This window comes from Solanum verrucosum, unplaced genomic scaffold (genome assembly GCF_900185275.1).
Source record: "Solanum verrucosum unplaced genomic scaffold, falcon-dt-bn FXZP01000289.1, whole genome shotgun sequence".
Taxonomy (NCBI): domain Eukaryota; kingdom Viridiplantae; phylum Streptophyta; class Magnoliopsida; order Solanales; family Solanaceae; genus Solanum; species Solanum verrucosum.
Genome location: NW_026020016.1, coordinates 1,009,741 through 1,032,832, shown reverse-complemented (window position 1 = coordinate 1,032,832; position 23,092 = coordinate 1,009,741). Strand labels below are relative to the sequence as shown.

The 23,092-nt window shown below is 32.7% G+C and overlaps 3 protein-coding genes across 3 annotated transcripts; 2 read left to right on the top strand and 1 right to left on the bottom strand.

Moving 5' to 3' along the window:
- Positions 1-6,631: 6,631 nt before the first annotated feature.
- On the top strand, positions 6,632-13,404 carry LOC125820908 (rab GTPase-activating protein 22-like). The gene is made up of 13 exons (XM_049500332.1): positions 6,632-6,866; positions 6,967-7,017; positions 9,048-9,143; positions 9,373-9,476; positions 9,835-10,004; positions 10,126-10,203; positions 10,413-10,535; positions 10,988-11,076; positions 11,303-11,408; positions 12,103-12,200; positions 12,348-12,602; positions 12,820-12,903; positions 13,082-13,404. The coding sequence occupies exons 1-13, from the start codon at positions 6,825-6,827 to the stop codon at positions 13,100-13,102; spliced, it is 1,317 nt and encodes a 438-aa protein (XP_049356289.1). The 5' UTR covers positions 6,632-6,824; the 3' UTR covers positions 13,103-13,404.
- A 669-nt stretch (positions 13,405-14,073) lies between these two features.
- LOC125820921 (protein translation factor SUI1 homolog 2-like) lies at positions 14,074-16,452 on the bottom strand. Its single transcript, XM_049500348.1, has 5 exons — positions 16,337-16,452; positions 15,595-15,696; positions 14,824-15,029; positions 14,680-14,733; positions 14,074-14,280 (listed from the first exon to the last, which is right to left on the bottom strand). The coding sequence occupies exons 2-5, from the start codon at positions 15,629-15,631 to the stop codon at positions 14,236-14,238; spliced, it is 342 nt and encodes a 113-aa protein (XP_049356305.1). The 5' UTR covers positions 15,632-15,696; positions 16,337-16,452; the 3' UTR covers positions 14,074-14,235.
- A 2,487-nt stretch (positions 16,453-18,939) lies between these two features.
- On the top strand, positions 18,940-19,593 carry LOC125820917 (protein NDR1-like). Its single transcript, XM_049500342.1, has one exon. It carries the CDS (start codon positions 18,974-18,976, stop codon positions 19,589-19,591), a length of 618 nt encoding a protein of 205 aa, XP_049356299.1. The 5' UTR covers positions 18,940-18,973; the 3' UTR covers positions 19,592-19,593.
- Positions 19,594-23,092: the final 3,499 nt, after the last annotated feature.

Below are 23,092 nucleotides of genomic sequence, written 5' to 3'. Positions count from 1 at the left end.
AAAATCTAACTCAAACAACTCAAGGAAACAACACTTAATCATCAAGAAACTCCTTAATCCCAACTCATATTCAAGAACGAAATCAATTCAAGAACAACTATCAAGAACATCAATTTCTTAACCTTTTTAGGATGAAAATACGCTAAATTAAACATGCTTGGCATGTGGGTGAACTAACCCAACACTATGTGATCTCACATACCTTGTAGGGATCACCCCCGACGAATTCCATAAGCCAAACTTCGACGATCTTGAACGTTCTTGTTTCTTCTTCTCCTTTCTCTTTAGCCCTAGCATGAAATCTCAAATTCTAAAACTGACTAAAATCTGATTTGACCCATATTAAACTCCTAAAAATGGATTAAAATAATAAGGCAATGAAAAGACTAAAATACCCCTTAAAATTCCGGATTGGACATTTCCTTAATCCAACAGCCCAACTTCTAAAGGGAATAACTCACGCATCCAAAATCGGAATCACGCAAACTTGGCGGCGTTGGAAATATCATTCCAAGCGCTTTCCAACCATATCTGGAACTACACATAACTCATCTTGATCTAGGAGTTATTTTCGTTTGAAGTTGACCAAAAACTCACTTTAACTTACTTAAAATTTTCCAGATTTCCTTATACTTTCCAAAAATGACTATTTTCAGATTTTAAACTTCTTTCTAGTTCTTTCTAGTTGCGAGATGTTACAACTAGATGATGAAATAATTATAAGTAGATTCACATAATTTGACAAAATTTATGAATAGACTATTTGCACAATATGATCTTTAAGGTACTTAGCTGTAACAACTTTCCTAAACATCGATAGTTATAAATAAATAATTACATTGGTAAATTTTTTTAACTAAAATAAAATAGTGTAACATTCCCCATGTGATAGATGAAATGGGAAAGCTAATTAACATCTTTGCTAATATATGAATTCTTAAGGACGGATGTTTGTTAGTTTCTATTTCTATCTTCGGAAGCTAGATAGGAAAAACTATCAATTCCACAACAAATTAGAAGAAAAATATTATATTCATTACTTGATAAGTATAACCAAAAAAGCTTAATTTGTTATAATCATAGAAGTAAATTAACGACTTGATGTATTTTCGAGGTACTAATCTTATTATAAATTTAGTTGTATGTTTTCTTACACTTTAAAAGTATAACATTGTGAGTTCAAGATCCATTCACTCATTTTTCCTTACATTAGCCGAAAAATCTTTTCTTTTCTTTCTATAAAAACTCATCTGCTTAGAAATCTACCGTACAAGTACATATAATAAACTTCAAATCAAATTTGCTTGTCCTTAGCTATTGCTCCTAACCCCCCTTTTAGTCATATAAATTCGGATACTAAAAAAAAAGCAAAAGAGTAGAATTTATGAGAGAATACCTCTTTATAAATATAGAATAAGAGTGTTTGACTTATATTTATAGATCTATGAGAGGACTAGATGATAAAATAATTAAAAGTAAATTCACATAATTTGACAAAATTTATGAATAAACTATTTGCACAATCTGATCTTTAAGGTACTTAGGTGTACCTACTTTCTTAGCATAGATAGTTAAAATCTGAAAACTTAATAATGAAGTTTGAGATTAAGGGTGTGTTTGGTATGAAGGAAAAATACTTTCAATTTCAAATTTTTATTTTTTTCACCCCACACCACGCCTACCTGCGACCCCCCCCCCCCCCATCATCCCCTACCAGCCCCCCATCCCCTCCAAAAAAAAGTTTAAGTTTGTTTTTGAACCAAAATACTTTCAATTTCAATAATTATTTTCTACTCTCTAGTAAAAATAAAAGATATTTTCTCAAAAAATATTTTTCATTCATAAATTAAACACTAGAAAATATTTTTTACTCACTAACCAAACATGAGGAAATAAGTCAAAAATCTACTTGTTTTCCAGGAAAACATTTTCTAAGAAAACATTTTCCTACATACCAAACACACCCTAAATCATCTTATTTTCACAATAATTTGAGGAGAGTGCAAATGACCAACTTTTTATACGATATCTAAGTTGTATTAAGAGTGAACTTACTATCATTTTTTTCACTAAAAGATATCTATTTTTTTATAAAAGTAAAAAATATTGAATATCTTATTTGGTTTTATTGTATCAATGTATTAATAATTTTCTTAATCAGGTATGTTTGAGGTAATGATTAAAGGTTAATATTAATTATCTATGCATAATCATAATTAAGAATCTATCAATACTGAATCATTCATAAAATCTCATAGTCATATGAATTGCTTCTTTAAAATCATGATTTCATAACATACTCATAAGAGACGCTTAATCAAAAATATCTTAATCATGATATTTATTCATAATGAAAGTACTTCAATCAAAAGCATCATACTTTCATAAAAACATGTTAATACTTTATTCAAAAGCATCATTGATTCATAAACTCTTCAAATCATAATGCATGCATATCATCATTGCTTGAATTCATATAAAAAAACTTGCATAACATTGGTTCATGAAAATATCATTAAAAACATTGAATTATGACCAAATCACGAATGACCAATCATGATGACTAAACTTAAAATCAATTGAACCCATAAGGAAGTCATGAAACCCTAGAATTGACTAAGAATCATAAGCATAGAAATTGAGGTTCCTTTGAGACTCAATGGGTAAAGAGAAATCCATTGATGAATTTCCCACATACCTTGGTGAAATCCTAGATTGAAATATGAAAGAGCAGACTTGAAGCTTTAATCCTTGGAAATTTGGAATCCTTGTCTTGGGGAAGAAGACTTGAGAGAATGGGGAGTGGTTAGGGTCTTAGAATCAGTTATACTTCTCCAAAATAGGCCTAAAACGACACACTATAGGAATTAAAGAAGTAGAAAAAGACCCAAATAACTTTGAAAAATAATTGCTAGACCAATTCTACGAATCTATGTACGGTCTGTACTCTCTTCTACGGACGGTACCTATTGTTCGTCCGTCCGTTATTCCTTTGACTGAGAGTCCAAGTCTCTGATGGAAATCCATGAACCGTCTTCCCATTTACGATCCGTGTAAACGTCTTGTACACTGAATCTTAAGGATCCATGAAGAGTAACCACGACCAACCCTCCACAAGCTGTGATCCATTATACAACCCGCGGTATAATGCCATCCGTAGAACCAAGGTACTGAAATCACTAAGTCTGAAGGCTACATCTATAAGAAGCAAGCACGACCCGTTTTCCCAACCATGAGTCGTCATGTTGGCTCGTTCATTGAGGTAAGAGGATTTACATTTTCAAACTTTTTAGGATCTCCATCTACGACGCTAACCATGAGCCGTATTCCAAACTACGAACCGTGAAACCTCTTCGTACACACTGTACCAACTTTGCTTAAATTCTATATCTCATTCACGACTGCCATCCATGAGCCGTAGATCATTACACAACCCATACATGGGCCTCGTAAACCACAACACGAACAAGTTTTTTGCAACTTTTCCACTTCCAACTGACTTTTTCACTTCCAAGGTGTTCCAATCACATACAATGCTCTGTTGAAGCACGTTTTGGGCAGTCCTAGAACTAGGTCCTTGCTCAAAAGTTTATTCAATTGTGAGAAATTGAATGTCCCAGTCTTTTGTGCCATATAAGATTTTTTTCCTGCGATTGCACTGAGACATTTAAGTTGAATCTTTGAGGTTTGCATAATATATACCTTGTAAACATTTTAATGCCTTTTTCCTCTTAGAACCTGATTCCCAGATTTTGAATTTGTTACTAGACATTCATCAGTTCTGAACAACACACATTGTTCCCTTTGTCACACATCTGAGATACACTTAAGAGATAGTATTTCAGTCCTTGGACATAATATACATTTTCAATGGCATGAGAATGATATTTTCTAACTTTTCTGATTCCAACTATTTCACCAGTCTTTCCATCTCTAAATGCTATACTTCCACCTTAGAAGTCCGTTTCTTGTCACGTGTCTGGAGCATGCACTGTCCAGAGCATTCTTAACATGTCTTTCCAAATCAAGTCTGGCCTATTAAATGTTTTCTTGTAAAACTTTATTTCTTTCGATAGTTGTTCGAAGTTTCGTTGTCAAATTCTCAAAATCATTTTCTATGGATATTTGAAAAGTGATGATTTCACTCTTCCCTTTGTAAACACTGTTAAGTTTTTTGTTATGTTCTTCAAGATTTTACTTCTTCTACATTTCTGATTTACTGCTTTGAACAGAGGATACCAACACAAACAACCTCTAAAAGAGGTAAAATTTAGAAAGAGGACAATTCAATAGATAAATAAGCCAATTAACACTCTTTATTGATGGACCCAACCCAATAACTATTTTCAATCGATGAAAGAAGAAGCAAGAGGAACATAAATTTTTGTGAATATGAATATTTACTACTTCCTCTATTTTAATTTTAGGGAAAAAGGATCTGATATACCCCTTAACTTTGTCATTTAGAACTGATATACCCCCTTATTAAAAAAGTGGTTCATATATACCCCTATTGTTATACAAATGACTCACATATACCATTTTCCTCTAATGGAAGTGAAAAAATTAATTTTAGTTTAATTTTTTTTTTTTTATTTTTTAAAAAATATAACCCCATATGGGTATATTTAATCCTCCTCAAACATATATTATTTTTTAAAACTTTTTTTTTGTTTCAATGACTAATTAAAAATTTATTATTTTGATGGTCAAATTTATTTAAGTTTTGCTAATATTCTTGTAAAATTTATTATAGATGACCCAATTTTTTTCTTCAAATACAAAAACTAAATTACAATATATCCAAAAAAAAAATAGTTTTAAATTATAATATAGCCACAAAAAATAGTTTTTTAAAAAAAATCTTTACACTAAGGAATGAAAGAAAAAATAAAATAAGAATAATAAACTCAAATAATGATAATCAAGAAGTCAAAAAATAAAATATACCTTGAAATTTGTTAGAAAAATCATATGTACCCCTAAATAATTTTTTTTTAAAATCAAAAGTCAAAAATATAAACTTAAAACTAATTTTTTCACTTCCGTTAAATGAAGGGTATATGTAAACTCATTTTATAACGGTAGGGGTATATGTGAGCCGTTTGTATAACGGTAAGGGGTATATATGAGTCACTTTCATAACAAGGGGCATATCAGCTCCAAATGGCAAAGTTGAGGGGTTTATAAGACCCTTTTCCCTTAATTTTATTTAACATACTTTTCTCTTTAGTCTATATAAAAAAGAATGACTTTTTTCCTATTTGTAACTTTTTTAATTTCAACTTTACACATAACATATTTAAGACCATGATCAAAGGGTATTTTAGTACATTTGATATATCTTTAGTTTTAAGATGACAAAACTCAAAAAAATAATCTTTTAAAATTTCATGTCAAATAAAAATATGTCAAAACAAATTGAATAGAGAAAATAACTCTTTTCTTTTTTAAAGTAAGATAAAAAATTAAACAAAGACAAACTAGTGAAATTTGTTGAAAAACCAAAGAAAAAAGTTAGGGAAACTTTAAAAATAGAAAACAATAGACCTTAAATAGGACTCCATAGCTACAATTTGACTAAGTACAATTCACAAATATACTTTCATTTGCTATGCATTTGTATTTTTTCACGGATTTTGGAGAAAAAAAATACAAATACAGATTGATTTGTATCAAAACTACATATTAGGAGGAGAGGGGTGAACAAGATCGAGAGAGGGAAGAGAGAAGAGTGTATTTTGTATTTATTTTGCATTGTATTTTGTATTTATTTTGCATTGTATTTTGTATTTATTTAATATATAATTGTTTTGTATTCAATATCAATTGTATTCGAAATACAACTAACACAATTGTATTCATTCTCTCTTTGATTGGATACAATTGATACATAATACATTTGATAGAGAGGATGCATGCATATTGTATTCATATGAATACAAATACAACTGATACAAATATACAAATATAATTTTTCGAATACAATTAATATAAAATACATAATTCTCACCTATATTTGATTGAATACAATTGATAAATAATAAATCTGAATGGAGGGAGAGAGAAAGGCAAGTGAGAAAGGGAGAGAGTTTGCTATAAAAATAAAATATACTCCATCCGTCTTATTTTATGTGAGGTAGTTTGACTCGACACGAAGTTTAAGAAAGAAAAGAAGACTTTTAAAACTTATGGTCCAAAATGAATGAGAAATTTCATTAAGGTAAAATAAACATTTTATAGTTAAATTATTACATAATATAGAAATGTGTCATTCCTTTTTGTGACTGAATAAAAATGAAAGTAAGTCACATAAATTGGAACAGAAGGAGTAACATTTTTTTATATAATTTTTAAAATTATAGCTCTTTTCCATAAATATATTGACATTTTTGCTTTGTTCCATAATTTTTCCAAAAAAAGTTATCCCCTTTTGTGTTGACCCAAAACCCACGTTTGATTTCAGACCAAATACAAGTGGACCATTTCCAAATGACCCTGTACCACTTTCCCCCTCCCCTCTCACCACATTTCTCAGTACCAATCCACGCTCCCCACCTCCCCATCTCCCCCACCCCTCCTACTCTGAAACATCAAAATAACAAAAACCAATTTATTTATTTATTTTTATAAAAAAAACCTTTTTCTACCCTTTTTTCTTTAATCTCTTTATTAAAACACCAACCAGCTAAGCATAAAAAGGTATGATGTAGGTGGGTCCCCTGTTGTGTTCTTGTTGAAATTCTTGATCAAAGTAGTTAGTATTGAATTTTTTATTTTTGAGGAGTTTCCAAAGTACCAAAATTTTTTAAGACATTTGAAGCATGTGGAGGAACTATGGAGCTTCTGCTGATTCATTCTATCAGGTATTATATTGTGTAGCAGAGCGGATATCCGTGTTTCAGCCTGAAAAATTATTTGTTTTACTTTATTTTCAACTGTAATTTGTGGTATATTTATTGATAGGTCCGTCCTGAATGTGCTGATGATGTTCCTGAAACCAAGTTTAGAATCAAGGTAATTGGTATTTTTCTAGATACATATTATGAGTTAGATGGGTTCAACTAATTGTATATTTGTTGTAATTTTAGTAGATTTTTGTATTTAAGTTTATGTTGTATGTTGTTTTGGTCTGTTATGGTGAAGGCTTGAGTTTTATTTATGATTTTGAGATTATTAGAGATGCAAATGTTTGGAACAACGATTTTGATTGCAAAGCTAACTGTAATTTGACTTTGGAGTTGCATTTTTAGGCTTTTGATTATCTCATGTTTGGAGATAGAAAGATTTGATCGAATCATTTGCTTTTTGAGGTATAAATGAATTCGTCTTTATGAATCCTCACTGTTCATTTTTGTCAAATATACAACAACATCAAAGCCTCAATCACAGCTAATTTCGGGGCTATATGAATCCTATATCCATTTTTTGCTCCATTCCAATATTTAATTCAAGTTTTCTAACACTAGAGGGAAGTTTTTCCAACTCTTAGCAAGTGTTTGACCTAATATAAACTCACCGACTTGTCCAAACGTTATTTCCTGTCTGTTGGTTCCTTTAATCTTGTCAAAGAATATTTGGTTCTTCTCGATTATTTGCAATCGGGATGAGGCTTCCACAGTTAGGAGCTGGTGAGGAACATTTCACAAATTGCTGGTGTGATCTCTAGAAAAGATCATCAATTTCTCAATTATTTTTGTTGTACTATATAGGTGTGAACTAACAACAACAACAACTATTACGAGCCTAAGACTCAATCCCAAGCAAGTTGGAGTCGGATATATGTATCATCACTGTCCATGTTGCTCCATTTAAGCTCATCTTAGCTAGTCTATGGTGAATCCTCACAATACTGAAAACAGGTGGTGGGAACTAGTGTAGAATTTCTCCCGTTACAACACTTGGTGTTTTTTTCACTCTACTTAAATGGTGTAGACTGATTTCAAGATTGCTCATAAGTCTAAACTAGAGCATTCCGGGCGAACTGAAATTTTACCGTATAAACATCAGGGGAAAGGATAAAGCCTTTGGCCCCCTTCCCAAAATCCTCTGTAAACATGGAATAATGAGGATACAAAAATATAATGAAGGGGATGACAAGAAATATAATAATAGAATAAAAGAATAATTTGTTATCATTTTAAGTACTATTATTCTTAAATGTCCTAGAAAACTAAAATACTCCTAGTTACACCATACATAGATTATCTAATATCCAATTTTCATATTGGAGCTGTTTTTTTGCTGATTTTCCTCTCTACGTACAAAGGCAATCTATCCTAGTGATCAGTTAAGCTATTATCAAAACATTGTTTCGACTAGAATGAATGCTTCTAGCTCTAGCTATATAAGCCATCTCTTTTCTTGCTTATCATAATTTTGTAGTGTCCATCAGTGATCCTTACATCAGCGACATTTCGCGGCTGAATGCCCAAACCCTGATTCATTTTTAGTTGTCGGAAAAAAAATTGTCTTTTCTGTTTACCACCAGAACAAACTGATATTAATTCATAAAATGAGGGTCTGATGCATTATCAATTTTATAAGATTAGTTAAAAATTGTATTGATATTTTATTACTATAAATTGTTGGACATGTTGTTATACAACATTGGATAAGATTGTAAATGATCATAGATAGAGTCGCAAGTAGTGCGAATATAAAGGACAAAATTAGAAAAGGTCACCTGAGATGGTTTGATCATGTCCCATATAGACTTCAAATTGTATTGATGTATAGGTGCGACACTGATCTTAGTTGTTGTTACAACAACTAAGACTCCCAAATATCTAACCATCTTAGCTGTTGTTACACTTACATAAGGTTCAGCATTTGCAATAAATGTTGTTCCTCTAGTTTTAGATAACTCATGATTTACTCTGTAATAAATGAGCTCGAATAGACTGTGAAGGAAGGGGATTCATGTAATGACCTCAACTTGGTTTGGAATTGATGTGTGATTGATTGATGGCTTGAATTGAATCCTTGTCACCCTTCATTTCTAATGTTTTGCCTCATAGTTATTATCTAATAATCTACTTATTCAGGTTGGGAAAACCTTAAGTTCAAGAAGATGGCATGCTGCATTTACCCCTGAAGGTTATCTTGATATAGGCAAAATACTTAGTCGAGTTTGTCGTGGGGTAAGGTTAGCTTCATGATTCGTAAGTTACTTTCGGTTTATGTGCCAAATGATTCAGGAATATTGCAATTCTGTATTTTAATCATCTTTACTGTTTGTTTGATGCTTTTTTTTGTGTGGGACTTAATTAAAAGAACTTGTGACATAATCCTAGTCTTTTATACCTATTTCTGGTAAGTTCATTCATCAGCGTAACAGAATGTTTAGTATTGAGTATTTGTGGTTTTTAGGGAATCCATCCATCAATTAGAGGTGAAGTTTGGGAGTTCTTACTGGGCTGTTATGATTCAAAGAGCACATTTGAGGAACGAGAGCAATTACGACAACGTCGGAGGTATTTTACTTTCCTTACTAAGCAAGTATAAATATATCCAGGCAACAATTAATTTTTTCCAAACTATGTGCTTCATCATCCTAATTTAGTAACTCGAGTTGAATTACAATAAAAGCTATTGTTGGAGGTGACTCAAACATGTTTGTTTTCAGCTGCTTGCATGAAATTTTTAAGCTCAGTGGTTTCCAAAGCTTCATATCTGAAGATTTACTTTTGCGAATTCTGTATCCGTGATTCGGCAATAGACAAACTATCATCTCATGTGAATTTCATCATACTTTGCCATTCAACAGTGTATATTAATACCTAATCCATGTCAAAATCACATTCTCAGCACACATTTCTTGTACGCATTCAGGGTACAGTATGCTGCACTGAAAGAAGAATGTCGTGGGATGTTTCCCTTGATTGGAAGTGGTCGGTTTATTTCTGCACCTGTAATCACTGAAGATGGTGACCCTATTCTAGATCCTATAGTTCTTCAAGAGTTGAATGCGGCAAAAGAACCAACTTCAGTTGGTCAAGTTGGTAATAGTTACTATGTTCAGTCCCCAAGTAGTGTGATTTATCTTTCTCTTCCTTTCTGATGGAAGGGCTCTTGGATGCTGTATACAGTGACGATTGTTTTTTGGACATGGTGCAATTACAGGTCCGTCTAATGGTTTTGAATTGGTGAAGGAGCATGACAAAAAAGTAATCCAGTGGAAACTCTCATTACACCAGATAGGTTGGTTATGTATACAGATTGCATGCACTTGTTTCTTATCATGCCAATCTATGTAATTAATTCATCTGTTTTCCGGTTTTGGCAAGTCGAGTATTGGCTTGGGATGTGCAATGGATTTTTCTTATTAATTTGGCAATCACTTCCTTCTTCTTTATTAATTTCTCTATCTGTATGTTACATCTTTCCATCCTTGTTCGTATTTATGCTAGGATTGGATGTGATTCGTACTGACCGGACACTTGTCTTTTATGAGAAACAAGAGAATCTATCAAAGCTTTGGGATATTTTGGCTGTTTATGCTTGGTTTGACAAAGAAGTTAGTTATTGTCAAGGTGAGTTATTATGGTATCTTCTTAATATAATTCTTCCAGTATTTTGGCTTCTTTGTGATCCCGTGATTGCTTTACCACAGTGATTTATGGTCTGAAGTAGACTAAGAACTCGTGTTTGTGATACTAGTTTGAATGTTGTAGTTTCTACTTATATCTCGTCTTTGACTTACTACCATGCACTATGCTAAAGTTGATGATCAGTTCTAATTGCTCAAATCTGTGTACACTCTCAAAATTTCTATAAAGCTAAATGTTCCATTCATAAATTATTCTTGTAAGGGAAGATGTCCATATATTACAAATGGTCCTTTTGTGTCTTTTCTCACCGACGTTAATATTTTTGTCATTGTTAGCATTAACTTTATTTCCAGGGGGGGAATAATCCTTTTTGTTTCCCTTCCAGTCCAAGTAGCTTGTGCTGAAACTATTTTAACATTTGACAATGCGAACAGGAATGAGTGATCTTTGTTCTCCCATGATTATTCTACTTGATGATGAAGCAGATGCATTTTGGTGCTTCGAACGTATGATGAAGAGACTGGTACATAACTTTACTCGGACTGCCTGTGTATAGTTGTGTAAATTGTAATTTTCTGAATTTTCATGAATACCCGCATCATTTCATAACAGAACTTGTTTGGTTACCTCAAGTTGAATTCCAGTAACACTAATTTGTGTTCATCGATCCTTTTGATATCTAGCCTTGCAATTCCTTAGATTTTTGTAACTACTGTGGCTAATACCAAGTGTTCTGTGCATTTTTAAAGAGAAAAAATTTCAGAGCTACTGGGAATTCTGTTGGAGTGGAGGCGCAGCTAAGTAATCTAGCATCAATAACTCAAGTTATCGATCCCAAACTTCACCAGCATTTAGGTACCACCTCTCTACTTTATCCTCTTAAGACGGAGTCCACTTTTCAATTTTACTTCTTTTCTCATCTACAACTCTTCATATTGATGCAAACTTTTTGTCATACTGATGGAGTTACAAATAAGGCAAGGTAGTTAATGATGCACCATACCATATATTCTAGTAATTCTTTCACAACCAATACATAACACATTTTCTTGTTTTTGTGAAGTTGAACTGTCGAAAGTCTCAAACGAGAAGAACATTGCAAGTTAAAAGAGTCCTTAACTTATGTTGTTAACCTATTATGTTAGGATGTTCTGGTTTATATACAACTCTGTAACTTTTGCATTGCTTCAGTCACCGAGACAAAATCAGGACCAGCAACTATGAATGTTTCTTTAAATTTTTTATGCCATGCCTAAAGTAACTCAATTCATCACTGTGCAATTTATCTTCACAATGCTTTACAGTAAACCCCATTTCAGTAATTGTGTCATATCTGCATTCAGTCTTTGATAAAGGAACAAGCTTTGCAGCCACTTTGAGGTCCTTTTGTGAACTGAGTCTCTCAGTGATATTCTTTTATATATTAATTGCTTGAGAATTAATCTTCTGGTGCAAATTTTTAACCATCAAAAGTAGTCAGTGATTCTCTCTTTTTATGCTTCATCTTGTGAAAAATATCATTGAATTTCCTTATGATCTTGGCACACAGAGACATTAGGTGGAGGAAATTACGTGTTTGCTTTTCGGATGCTCATGGTTATGTTCCGTCGAGAATTTTCTTTCGCTGATTCGTTATATCTTTGGGAGGTAAGATTTGCCTCCTAATAATGTTTTCCTGATCTGAAGTTGCAAAGCCACTAGCAAATTTCCCTTCTCCCAAAGTTTATGATTGCACCATGATGTTCGTATTCTCTAAATCTTCTCTTTGCCTGGTTTATCCCCATTTCCCAACAGATGATGTGGTCTCTGGAATATGATCCAGAGTTGTTTTTTCTGTATGAAGAAGACCCTGACTTGACTGCTGAAAAATCTGGACGAGCAAAAGTTAAGTCGATACGCCAGTATGGGAAATATGAGAGAGAGAACATGAGAAGTGGAGGTAAGGATGCAGAAGCTCCCCTCCCAATTTCTGTTTTCCTAGTTGCCAGCGTCCTGAAGGACAAGAGTGCGAAGCTAACAGAAGCTAGAGGACTGGACGAGGTTGTTAAGGTTGGTTTGACAAATACATAATTAGGTGCTGTGTCTTCATTACCTGTTTTCTCCTTTTAAATCTGCTTTGATATGTTTTACTTGAGTTGAGGGTCTTTTGGAAACAACCTCTCTACCTCCACAAGGCAGGGGTTACGTCTGCATACACTCTTACCTTCTCCATACTTCACATATAGAGTATGTATTCATACTCTAATCATTTGCTTATTATTTTCAGATCCTGAATAATATTACTGGAAACTTGGATGCCAGAAAAGCTTGCAGTAGCGCTATGAAACTTCATAAGAAGTATCTTAAGAAGGTAACCTTTCCTATTGACGGATAAATGAAAACATGTGTCCAACTTTATCGTAATATTACAAGTAGTTGTACATGAAAAACAGTCATTCTTGAAGTACTTGTATCTAGGTAGCAATATTTGCAAGATTATTTTTCGAAAAACGGATTTCATTTATAAATACATCTACTGGTTAAAACAGGCAGCCAACACTAATAGGTAGTCGAGCAGAGGCGAGTACTATGGAGCTCATGTAATATTCTCTCTGAACATAATGACAACAACATCTCATTGCTGGCCAAGAAGGTATGACAAGAATCTATATTCATATATTTTGGGCTTGTCGATGAACATTAGATGTTTTTTCTACTGTAGTTATGATGTGCTAAGACGTAATATCTTAGGATTGTCGTATTCTGTACGTGTGTATTCAATCCAAATGTAATGTACTATGTATACAAGGACACTCTTCCAAAGGTTGTACTATAATCTCATTCATGTTTCAGTAACAAAACAATGCTTCATCTTTGTTGTGACTTTTGATGTTCTTTGATATTGGCTACTAAGATATATAGACAGAATGGTCAAGACAAAAATCAACAGAGGCAGATAAACAGAAATGATGTTCCATAGAAAATATTTTTCTAAGTAACTGAGTATGAGTTGGTTACTTACTTATTTTCTTGTGTTCGGTAAGCAAACAAAAACTATCATCCTAAAAATACTTGTATATAATCTAGGCAAATGCCATGGGAGGTGAAAGTGGGGGGTAGGGGGTGTGGGGTGAAGATGAGGTGTGTTGACTATCGTAGTTCCTTTGTTTCAATTGGTTTGTCTCGTTTTAATTTGGCACATAGTTTAAGAAAGTAAAATAAAAAAATAAAAAAATTGTAGTCTTAAATGAAAAATATGTAGAATTTATCAAACTGTATGGGCAGAGTCATTGTGGTAAAGATTAAGGTTTGTAATTGCAAGGGATAGAGGAGAAGATCACATGCATCTATATCATCAAATCAATTTTCGACTGAATGAGAAAGACATGATAACATTTGTCTCATAACACTGTTATAGGAATGATGAGAAGAGATATATTTTACGTCCTAAAGGGCTATAATTGAGATACCATTGTATAAACAAGCCAGAACCATTTCGCAAGAACAAATAGATTACTTATATCAAACAGGCAAAGAACAATTACGCGGAAAAACAAGAACAAATGCATTACTTATATCAAACAAGCAGAAGAACAACATTAACAAGTTTATAGTTTACAACAACTCTCAAAGTTCATAGCAGAGCATTATTTGGAACAGAAACAAATAGTGTAACTGCACAATGATTGATGATTGATGGCAATCAGAAACCATGAATTTTGATGTGTTCTTTCTTCACAACCCCAGCCTGTTTCAAAGAAATCAATGATTCAGACATCAGCTTAAATATAAAATACATTCAAACACTACCAACAAACTGTAAATTCGATCAAGCTAGAGAATATCCCAGTGACCCTCGTATCAGGAGATCAAGAAGAGGGGATCAGTGCTTATTATATAGGAATATATATATTTTGATAACCGAAAAATTCCCTAGGGCCAGCTGGTGCAATATTCTAAATTGGTGGACAATGAGCCCACTCTTGACTTCCCCACTTAAATACCAAGCTTTTGTCTGTGGCAAGGATCAAACTCGTGATGTACTAACCGAGGCACAAGCATGACATGCTTTCTTCTATGTTACCCTCTCATCGCAACAACAACAACATTATACAAGGTGCTGCAGATTGATGTGAAGAACAATTACCTGGACAAGAAATGTTGAAACATTCTTCCGTTGATCACCCTGAAGTTGAATAACCTTCGAAGAGAAAAATCACCCTAACATTAGTCATATTGCTCACAACATTTCTCTTTGAGACAATATAGAGATCGATATTTCAAGGCAAACCTGTCCCAATTCTGAATCCTGAACAACAGTACCGTTGCAGCAAAACTCTTTTTTGAGATCCTTAAGAATTTTATTATAGCTGAATTCTTTCTTCAAACCTTGCACGGTTGTCAAGCTTTTCCTACCATTCCTTTGCTGTATACGGATGTGTACATAATCTTTTGTCCCCGCACCAGAGTTCTCAGCATTTGCCTCAGCAAAGGGATCTGAGGACACCAAAGCACCACAATAGTTACACCTTGTCTAATTCTACGGGATATATGTCACCTCCCACCAGCAACAGGTACCAGACAGGTAACTCTGTCCAGCAACGCTAACAAATAGGAAAACAATCACCTAGTGTTTTGTCTCAGCTAGGATTTGAATCTGAGACCTCGACCTAATGGTTCTCAATCTATATCATTGACCACTATTTACAATAAAGCATAACTCGAACAATACAACTCCTCTTAACTAGAAAGCTCATCATTTTCATCCTTTTCGTTTTCATTTGCACATAACACAATAAAGATATAACCTCTTATGACGAGAAGGAGTTGCTAGGATGGTAAGCACCCCTCACTTCCAACCCGAAAGTTGCGAGTTCGAGTCACAAAGGGAGCAAAAAAAGGGGCGGGAGCGCAAAAAAAAAAACAAAAGATATAACCTCTTATGTGCAAGTGCTTACTTCAAGATTAAAATTTTCAAGAGATCGAATTAAAAAGATGACAAGACATAGTGAAATAAACCAAATTCAACCAACAAGGAATGTAAATTGATGGAGCTGCATACCAAAAGCATTAGGAACTTGGAGATCAAGATCAGACATGAAACTTGGCTGAAACGAAAGGGTAATACGAGCACACACAATTCTTCAAACTTGAATGCTCAGACCTAGAAAAAAAAGAACCCTTCAGCAGTTAGTACTTGTGCAGGACATCCCATCCCACCTTAAACAGGGGGGAGAAGGGGCTAAAGTAACAAAAACTAAAACAAAGAGTGTGTTTGATACGGAGGAGAAACTTTCCAATTTTCACGTTTGATTCGTCAAATATCTTTGAATAACTTCCCCAATAGAAGTAGAGAAAACACATTCCACAAATGACATCCTCATTAATTGTCTCCTCTCCGCCCTTCAACAAACTCCACCTCATCTCACCACCCAACTCCCAAGTCCATAATGTTTGCCTAAATTATACGCAATTACTTCTGAAATAATATTTCCTTCTTATGCATCAAACACAAGAAAATAGGATTCGAATTCGGAAAACCCAATACTTCATCACAAATACAACAATCAAAGGCATGAAAGCAAATCAAAACAGCACATCATAAATTAAAGAAATGTAAACTAAACTTCCCATTTTCCATCAAAGAAATAACTAAATACAAAAATTCCAAACATCATCCCAAAAGTTTCAGATCACTACAATCATAATGGAGAATTACCCGCCCATAATTAAAACAGTTACACACAAATTGACTCGAATATTAATCATCATCAAATAAAGTTATTAAGGTGTATAGAAATTACCTGATTTGAAGGTTAAGGTATGGAGATGATGATTAGAGAAGACCCAAAAAAAATTAAGAGTAAAAAGATTTCAATTCAATGTGAAATGATCGATAGAATATATGTTAGGGGGTCGCAAATTATGAAACGCAAGTGGAGCTGCTATATACTGTCTGATGGAGCAGTATAAACTCCAGTGCGCCCTTTATGTTCACTTCCCACTATAATTGGAATGATTTATTTTTGGTTAATCCAAAGTTTTTGACTCCGGAAAAAGGTGAAATAAATTTCATGGCCAAATATTTAATTCCTCGTCTAAATTTACGTGATATAATTTAATTTGGCACAAAATTTATATTTTAGACTTTTCATTTTTTTATTTCAAAATAAGTGATTTGTTAGGATTTCACTGTTTTAAGAAGGAATTGATCTTATTCTTTCAGATTAATCCATAAAGTTTTACATCAATCACTTTTTTGAGGCATTTAATTTGGGGTAGGGACGACAATTGAGTGGGTTGAATCAAATTTGAGCAGATTATAATGTGTCAAAGATTCAACACAATTCAAATTTGTTTGATTCAAAATGAATTAGGTAATGAGTTATAGAACGGGTCAAGACCTAATTCAATTCAATTTTTACTAAGTTTTAATTATTTTATTTATTGTTTTACGATTTTTAGTGTCTAATAAAATCATTGTTTTTTCTTTATTATAGCAATATATGACATATTAAATTTAAAATATTTTTGAAAGATTTCTCTGAGTCAATTTGGGTTACATACAAACCTAATTTTTAATAGATTGATTTAAAATATGTTAAGCTAATAAATATGTGGGTTAATAATCCGCCCAAATTTGAACCAATTGAGTTTGATTTTGTCCTTCTTAATTAGGGGTAGAACACTCCTTATTTTTAAAGAAGGAGTAATTTCTTAAATGGTGTGCTTAAGTTAACAGTATCACTTATTTGGAAACAAATAAGTAATTTAAAACAAACCTTAATATTTTCCATATATTTGTTGACTCCAATTATTTCATTAAAAATAAAAATAAAATTTTAAAATCAAATTATTTCTATTTATTGAAAAAGTGATATTCTTTTTTTTAAATAGACTTAAAAAAAAGACATTCCATAAATTAAGACAGATAAAATGTCAAACTAGTGGCCATGCTCTTTAGTTTACCAAAGTTACTCAGTTCCTTATTTCTAACCAATTTTGGCCCAATTTATTTATCCTTTGAAATATGATTTCAGCACTAACTAAAATCCCATCTTTTCTACTTTTCATCTCTCTCCTCTCTCACACACTTTCACTTCTAATTTAGAATTATATTATTTTAGATCGGTATTTTTCAAGTTTGATAGTTATATAAATTGAATGTTGTTAAGTCGTTTTTAAATATTTAGAGGATTCAAAAATTAAATTTGAAGTGATACAAAATAAATTTGAGTTAGATTTAAGTTAAATTTCAGATAAAACATAACGAAAAAGATAATTTTTTGTATAATTATGTATAATATTGTAAAATCGTATACAAGAATATATAAATACCTCTTATAATTTTATATAATATTATATAATGAGTATATAATATTGTATATTGATGTAATAAGTTGTCTTGTATTCCATGTTGAGGGCTTATGAGCCTAATTTGTAAATCTTTGGACTGTTTGGGAGGGTTCGTTAAGGGTTGGAAATAGGTTGTGCACTAGAGCCTAGCTCTATGAGGTAGCCACCTCGCATTGAGCTTGGCTCCATGAGGTTGCCTAAGGCGGTGGTGTATATGTTGAGGCTTTGAATGAAGGACATATTAAGATTTAATTTTAAACCACTAGTTTTATCTTTGAGAAGTGAAGATCGTCGAGATTTAGAAATTCTTTTAATAAGAAAATACAAATATTAGTATTATCATAGTTTAGTTCAAACAGAACTCTTCCTAGAAGATGGTTTGGCTACATAGATTAAGTGCTCTTCTAATATTTGGAAGGGATGGTTTCAAATTTATACAATAAAGTGATTAATTTACAAAAAATATAATCATGTTTTTATTTACATAAAAAATAGTCAAAAGATATAGAAAGTATTACATTGACTATACATTATGATACACTAAAAAAAGCTAAATATGATTACCTATATAATAGTTATACATAAAATATATAATATGATACACTCAAAAAGTTGAATATAGCTTAACTATTATACTGAATAGACATGAATCGTACACCGACTATTTAGTCCAACACACTTAATCCAAAGCATATATCACTTATGGTAAAAAAAAAAAAAATTAAAAAAATTAAACCCCTCTAATATAATGTCAGTACGTCACAATGAGACAGTATAATAATATAAAAAGAAACCCCACCCCTTTTTTGGCTGACCCACCCTTGCCATTGACCTCAAAGACTTGAAGGTTTCCAATTGGGTGCTCGCTCACTTACAAGAAACTACAGAGGTGATCACATACTCATTTACAAGCACTTGCCTAAAAGCAAAAAAGTGTAATTTTCCCAGATCTTTCTTTGAAGTCCCAAAATCTTGCTCTTCTCAGCAATAAAATTAGTGGTCTAAAATGAAATATTAATATACTCCCGTCTCATCTGTTCTTCCCCATTTCTCTGATTGTTGAAAACAAATTTTTAACCCTAAACATGTCTGACCATGGATCCTCACATACATGCTGTTTTCGTTGCACCAAATTCATATTAACTGCAGGCTTAACAGCTCTCTTTGTCTGGCTAAGTCTAAGAACCACAAAACCATCCTGCTCCTTACATAATTTTTATTTACCTGCCCTTAACCTATCTGATAATTCCAACACCACAAGATCCAATCATACTCTGTATTTTCAGCTCAATTTGAACAACAAGATGAAGGACAAAGGTGTTCGTTACGACGAAATTATGTTACGCTTCTATTATGGTACAAATACCAGTATCCCTTTAGGTAATAGCACAATAAATGGATTTTACCAAGGGCATGATAAAAAAGCAAAGAAAAAAGGGAAACTGGAAATTCAGAAAATGGCTTGGGATGCTGCTTTAAAGAATGTTACAAATACATCAAAAGTGGTTTTTAGGGTGGATGTGGCTACAAGAGTAAGTTACAAGATTATTTTTTGGTTTGGCAAGAAACATAATTTTACTGTGGAAAATAGAACATTGGAAGTGGATAGTACAGGTAAATCAAGTGCACAACAGCTTCATTGCTATCTTATGGGTTTAGGTTTTCCCCTAATTGTTTTGGTTAGCTTGATTCTTTTGTTGTAAATGACTAGTACGATTCAATTCAATATTTTGTTCGTTTTGGTTTGATTGTATCCTAGTTCTATAGTTTGGATCAAAAAACTATTGATCCCAAAAAAACTTATGCTCAGCTCATTTATGTCATTTTCTTTTGAAAAAAAGTGAATTCATTTTATTATTTGTTAATTGAAAATAGTTTCAACGTGTTTTTGCTTGTCGGTACAAATTGACAGTAGTTTTAGTGTTATCTTTCCTTTTGTATTTATTCTTTATTAAATTTTGCCGACTTGTTTTATAGTTATGTTACTTTGACTTTTCAAACATATTATCATATTTGTGTCAAATTCTTACCCTTGTTTATCGTTGTATTACTTTGATTTTTCAAACATATTACCATGTTTGTATCAAATTCTTTGTTAGAATCAAACGCTTACTATCATGCTTAAAGTTAGTAAAAACGTAATTTTATTTCTTAATAAGTCTACTAAGAAAGCTCTATGTTAGATCATGATTTTGACTTGGACCACCCAGCCCTTCGTGGGCCTTGCCATAAGCAGGATGTTGACATTACTCAACAACTCTCTCCCAACACCTGTCTTATGCAGAATGTTGCTCTTGGGATCAAACCCACGACCTTAGCTCTGATATCATATGTTAGGATCAAGCGTTTACCATCATGCAAAAAGCTATAGGTCATAGCAAATGCGCAACTTTATTTCTTAACTAAATCCACGTCCAAACAAGCGTCGTGTTCGATCATGACTCTAATCAGGGCCCCCTAGCCCCTCGTGAGCCTTAATATAGATAGGATGTTGACATTACCTAATATTCTTTAAAGATACATTTCTTTTGAAGAATTCAGCATGCATCTGTCGATAATTTTAAAGAGACCTAAGAATACAATAGTTATATGATTATTTTTTTCTTGGACACCATTGTTTTACTCATTCTCTTTAGGTAAATATTATGATTCATGTTCATTGTTTCATCATTAATAAGTGGCTATAAAAGAACCATGTAGAATTATATGTTTTGATATCATAAGCCTCATCCTTTTTTTTTAATAATTATTCAATCCTTTCTCTTTTTTGTGAGCCATGTTGGCTTTGGGCCACATTAAATAAAGGAAATTGGAAAGTTAATAATTCGATGCTTTCTGTCCAGAAATATCATATCCCACTAGGCTTCTCCCTAATTATTTACCTTAAGAAAGTGAAAACACATGGATGAGTATTTTATGGACAATGGATACCTTTTTGATTGTATTTTGAGTAGCAACTTCTAACAACTTCTTAATTGAATAATATTATATTTTCTTCGTCTCAGTTTATATGACATTATTTGACTTGGCACATTATTTTAAAAAAAAATGATTTATCATTGATAACATCTTTTCCATTTCCCCACCTCATCCATATAGATTTGAATCTTTAGCATACTACATTTAGGGTGTGCTTAAATGTATTCTTGATTTTTTATTATTTTAAGAGAAGTAAGTGGATTTTTTTTATTCTTTGGTGTTCAACATGTAAGAAAAGGAATATAACACTTAAAAGCAATGTGTATAATCTATACAAAATATTATGGGAGGTGAGGGTAGGGGATCGAAGCATGGTGGGTGCCAGATACTTCACGACCTAAATTAACGATTACTCAAAAATAGTAAAGGTGAATTTTTGAAAAATAAAAGCTTAAGCATTCTTCATCTTCACAAGACAGGGATAAGGTTTGCGTGGAAAGAAATACTCAACTTTTTCAAGTTATAGTGGTCACAATTAATAGTTTGAGTTGCAATAAGATTAGAAACACAATAATAATCACATTTATAGCTCTTTGGATTAAAATACTACCAAGTTTGGTTACAAACTCTTGTGACATTAGGATTAAAAATATACTAAAACTTTATAGGAAGATCAACAACTCAATTGGAGAATTTAAGAAAAACTTATTTAGATAATTGGAATTAGATAACCGATTCTTCTTCAAGATTGATATGTACGTCCAATCGAAAACATGCTAATTAAGTTGATTAATTTTAACAAGAAATTTTTTTAATGCTTGTATCAGGATAAAAAAGTACTTAAATCTTTTGATAATGTCAAATGAAGGATCTAGTGGATTCTTCAATATAGAACCTAAAGAATAGCCGAGAGAGTAAGAAGAAAGAGAATATGAGGTAATTATAATACTCACTATGAATATAAATAAAGAAGATATAGGATATTTTAGGGGAAGGTATCACGATCTAAAACCTCAAGTCATGATGACACTTACCATAACTCACCAGTACGTAAACCAACTCATACTAGACATGCATTTTTGGTAGAATCAACAATCAACGAGAAGATAATAACAATATAAAGAAAATAAAGTGGAAAGAAGGAAATAACATCTATCTATCTATCTATCTATATATATATATATATATATATATATATATACACACACATGAGAACGTGGTCCAATCGCATGACCTGATGGACGAAGGTACAAAGCTGCCAAACGAGTACAATTGACAAACAGTCAAACATAGACTAAATAAGTACAGACTTGTCACGAATATAAAAAAAAAAAACTAGCCAAAACTATATAGAAATTGAGATAAGCTGAGCTAGGACGACATCAACTCACCCTCTATCTCCAAAGATCCCTGATGAAGCTCGAAATCAACGTTAGCGACTGGTGCTCGGATCTGCCATGAGTACCAAAACAACAAGTACCCAGTAGGTAACATAGGTTGACTAGGCTTGGAAAGTAAATATATATGGAAAAGCGAGGAAGTAGTTGAAAGTAGAATTCAAACAAGCGAAGCAATAACAAAAAGTCTAATTATAGCTCACGAGTCTAGAAGGAATAGAACAATAAAGTAAAGCAGTTATCTAAAGCTAACTGGACTCTCATAAGCCTAGAAGGTACACTTGTGCGCAATTGGAAAGTAAATAATCCAAGGAGTGCTGGGCACCTTTAAATCCTTGTAGATTTCGAGTTTAGACTGCTGCATGTTTTCTTTTAAGTTGATTAAAGTGTGGTTTTCTTGCTTGTTGGGTTTTGCTGCGTTTTGAGCCCCGAATTGTGTTCCATATTGGAACACAAGTTTGGGGTGTTGTTTAGGATCTCTTGACGGAATCAAATTTGGACAGTTCGGTGCGGGTCCCATAATTCCCGTTTTGACTCCAAAATTGACTCGTCTCCGTTTGTTGTAATTTTGGTGTCTAAACGACCGTACTAACGTTGGGATCTTATATTTGATAGAGTGTTAGCGTTCAAAGGTCGTTCGAGAAGGAAAAGCTCTGGCAAAGTAATTTGGAGCGTGTGCGATCGGCCTTAAGGTAGGCTACTGCTTCCTTTCTATTAGATTGAGCTTAATTGTGTAAAAGAATGTCGATTAGAGTGAATTGGAGGTGGGTACCAGTTTCCTACTTTACTTTGATTAGATACCTTATGTTAGGATTGATTGACCATTTTTCGGGTGTAGGATCATGTTAACCGGTTTAGTAGAGTTGCATGCTTATGTGCTAAATGCTA